A 4,068-nucleotide genomic window follows, 5' to 3' on the forward strand; every position below is an offset into this window, starting at 1 on the left:
TCATGGACACGAGTCGAGTCAAACCGATTGGTTGAAAGCTATAAATACAAACCCGGTTCAATTTGAGAATATTTGACTCAAGTCAAATAGAGAGTTGGACTTATCTAGCTCAATCAAGAAGGGGATCCTCTTCTAATGGCTTTAACTCAAATCCATACCTAAACCCAACCCACTTCTTAAAGCACAATTCCAAAAGTCCAATTTCATACTCTTAATGGATCGGATCCCTCTCCTTAACCCAAATCCGAACCCGTTAAGAAACCCTTTCCCTTATTCACTCCACACACGGCACAGTAGAACTCCTCTGGGTTCGCGTTTCTTCTGCTCGCGACAAAGCTAGGGCACGCGACCACCTCTTCTCCTTTCTCCCTTTTCTCCGGCCGGCGGCGTTTTCTCTTCGCTTGCCGTCGGCCGGCCAACCCTTCCTATTCTTCCTCCTCTGTGATCTGCTCCAATCGGCAACGGACAGTGGCAATCTCCGGCGGTTGCAAGCGACGACAAGCATCTCCGATCAAGCTCAACTCGCTGAGGGCGTTTCCCCGGTGAGTTTCCTTCTCTTTATCTTCTGATTTCTCTCTTGAGGGTGTTCCCCGTTAGGGTTCAGAGGAGGAGAAGACAGGAGAGAGCTCCGATCAACTCGCTGAGGGTGTTTCCCCGGTGTTCCCCTTTCATCCCCGACCATCATCTGGACTTCTTTTCTCACTGAGGGAGTTACCCCGATGGGCAAAGGAGCAAGAAGATCGCTGGCGGCAGTCCACTTATCACTGATGTTATTGGTTCCATTCCGTTCATTAATAGTTGTTCCAGAAGATGCAGAGATCATCTATCACTGATTGCCAGAGTTGAGTATTCTGCCGGAATAGTTGTTGTCCGCTGGTGAAGGTGTTTCTGATCCAGGCCTCCGTGTGACGGCGGGGGTTGTCGTGTGGTGAATGATCATAGAAGAGAAGAAGTGGTTGGGTAATTAGGATTTATTTTTGTTTGTTTGTTTGAATTGTTAAGTTGTAATTCACTTTTATGTTCATTCTTACAGTCATGTTCTTATGTTGTTATATTACATTTTGTTTAGTTGCATTTACTTAGATGTTGTCTTTATTTTCCTGCATTTACTCGTTATGTTCTTCTGTTAGATCTATTATGTTATTTGCCTACTACCAATGCAGTTTAACTGATTTTACATTGACTGAACAAGGTTGATTTTATTTAGGTATCAAACTCTCCCATTTGTTTTAGATATTACATGTCTTGTTTGTTAATTTCTCCAAACCATTATTTCTCAATTTGTTAACAAGGAAACTCATGTTAGCATAGTCATGATCAGAGCCTAATTATAGTTTACAATTATCTGAGTGTTATTGATTAACTGTTCTGTCCTTTCTTCTGGTTCTTTTTTTTTTAAAATTTGTGCACTCATTTAGATGGTTTATTATTCTTGTTGTGATGAATTCAGGTCTAGTGAAAATACTGAAGAAGTATGACAAGAGAACAGGAGCACTTATCAGGCAACCCTTCATCGAAAAGGTGCTGCAGCAGCCATTCTTTACAACTGATCTCCTATACAAACTCGTGAAGGAGTGTGTGGCTATGCTCGACCACCTCTTCCCCAGCAACAACCTGTCAATTTCAGCAGAATGCGACGGACAAAATGGAGTGCCAAAGCCGACACAATCAGGTGGGAGGGTTCCGGAGTTGGAGGAGATTAAATATATGTAGAGCTTATACATAATGAGCACTGTAGCAGCATTGCGGTCCTTGAAACAGATTAGGAGCAAAAGTTCAACAGTCAAAACAGATTAGAAAATCTCGTGTTATATTGTTCTACCTTTGTTTTAATAGTGTTATCATTTTGTTGGTTGTTTATGAAATTTCTTCAGAATGTTATAGATATTATTTTTGAATGTTAGAAAATTGTATATTAAATTTTATTTTGAAATTTAGTATTTTGAATGATTTATAATATTGGAAAATTATGTATTAATTTTTTTTTAATTTTTTATCTAAAAAAGACAACGGTTTTTCACCGTTGTCGTAGATAGTTTAAAACTGTTGTTGAAGACCCTGTTATTAAAGGTAGACGCTCAAAGACAACGGTGAAAAACTGTTGTCTTTGAAGGAAAAGACAACGGTTTTTCACCGTTGTAAAACTGTTGTCTTTGCCTTCAAAGACAACGGTTAAAAACTGTTGTCTTTGGGTACCCCTTTTAACAACATGACCTTTAACAACAGTCCGAAAGGGGCTACGACAACGGTGAAAAATCGTTGTTGTTAGGCTTTTTTCTTGTAGTGATCGTGACAACAGAAGTGCACCTTGACCTGACAAGGACTTAGTGAGTATTGTTTCACGATGCTTTGATGGAATCCCTATCGTGTTCATATTAGATAGAAATTCTGAGCAAAACTCTACAGCTTCTTCAGCAATATAACATTTAGCCATGCATCCTTCTGGTCGATTTTTATTCCGCACATAACCTTTCAATGTTTTCATATATCTTTCAAATGGAAACATCCATCTATACCAAACTGGTCCACACAACTTGACCTCACGCACGAGATGAACTGTTAAGTGAACTATTATATCAAAAAATGAAGGTGGAAAATACTTTTCAAACAAACACAACGTCGTCAGAATTTCTATTTGTACATTATCCAACTTTGAGGCATCTATTACTTTGTTACATAATACATTGAATAAGAAACAAAACCTTGTGATAACATTTCTGACATGCTTGGGTAGAACACCACGGATGGCAATTGGAAGCAAATGTTGCATTAAGGTGTGGCAGTCATGTGATTTAAGACCAACCAGTTTTAGGTCCTTCATTGAGACAAGGTTTTTGATGTTGGAGGAGTAACCCGTGGGAACCTTAATTCCGAACAATGAATTACAAAGTCTTCTTTTCTCATCCTTGCTTAATGTATAACATGCTGGGGGCAAAAATGTCCTTTTCTCCCCTTTTTGTGGTGCTAATTCTCCCCTAATTTTCATATCCACTAGGTCGTTTCTTGCTGCAATTCCATCTTTTGTCTTTCCTGGCATATCAAGTAATGTACCAATCAAACTTTCGCAAACGTTTTTCTCTATGTGCATCACATCAAGAACATGTCAAACATGCAGATCTTTCCAATACTCAAGTTCAAAGAATATCGATTTTTTTTTTCCAGCAGGACTTACCATCATTTTCCTTTGATTGAAAATTTGCTCTAATTTTTCCCCATCGGCATGTAATTCCTTCTACTTTTTTTAAAACTTCATCACCGCTTAGTGGTTTTGGGGCCATAGTAAAGTCTTGTGTTCCATCAAATGCCTTCTTCTGCCTTCGATAAGGATGATCTCTACGAAGAAACCATCTATGACCTGTAAATGACATTTTTTTACTATGCTTCAACCTTTTTGCACAAGTTTTCTCACCACAGATAGGGCATGCTTGATATCCTTTTACAGTGCATCCTGCCAGGTTTTCATATGCCGGAAAATCATTAATTGTCCACAATAGGACAACTCTAAGCAAGAATCTTTCTTCTCGGTGTGCATCATATGCTTCAACACCAACTTCCCATAATTCTTTTAAATCGTCAATCAAAGGCGCCAAGTACACATCAATGTCATTTCCCGGCTGTTTAGGACCAGAAATCAACAACATGAGCATCATATATTTTCTCTTCATACACAACCATGGAGGAAGGTTATAGATGATCATTATAACTGGCCAACAACTATATGTAGAACTCATCAAACTATGAGGATTGATCCCATCAGCTGCTATGGCCAACCTTAGATTTCTTGTCTCAGAAGCAAAATTTGGCCAATTATGATCCACAAGTCTCCAACAAGGTGCATCAGCTGGATGTCGCATATAGGCATCACATACTCTTTTATTAGCATGCCAAATTAACTCCTTAGATATTTCCTTGCTCCGAAACATTCTTTGAAATCTAGGAATAGGAGGAAAGTACCATAAAATTTTTGCAGGGACTCCTTCAATTATCCTAGAATTCTTGGCCAACTTCCACCTTGACAACCCACAAGTAGGACAATCGGTAAAATCCTCATACTCCTTCCAGTATAAG

At 39.0% G+C, this 4,068-nt stretch overlaps 1 protein-coding gene across 1 annotated transcript; it reads left to right on the plus strand.

Moving 5' to 3' along the window:
- Positions 1 to 281: 281 nt before the first annotated feature.
- LOC122041901 (SPX domain-containing protein 1-like) lies at positions 282 to 1,865 on the plus strand. Its single transcript, XM_042601764.1, has 2 exons — positions 282 to 960; positions 1,451 to 1,865. Exons 1-2 carry the CDS (start codon positions 933 to 935, stop codon positions 1,711 to 1,713), a joined length of 291 nt encoding a protein of 96 aa, XP_042457698.1. The 5' UTR covers positions 282 to 932; the 3' UTR covers positions 1,714 to 1,865.
- Positions 1,866 to 4,068: the final 2,203 nt, after the last annotated feature.

This window comes from Zingiber officinale, chromosome 2A, assembly GCF_018446385.1.
Source record: "Zingiber officinale cultivar Zhangliang chromosome 2A, Zo_v1.1, whole genome shotgun sequence".
In the NCBI taxonomy this organism is placed as follows: Eukaryota; Viridiplantae; Streptophyta; class Magnoliopsida; order Zingiberales; family Zingiberaceae; genus Zingiber; species Zingiber officinale.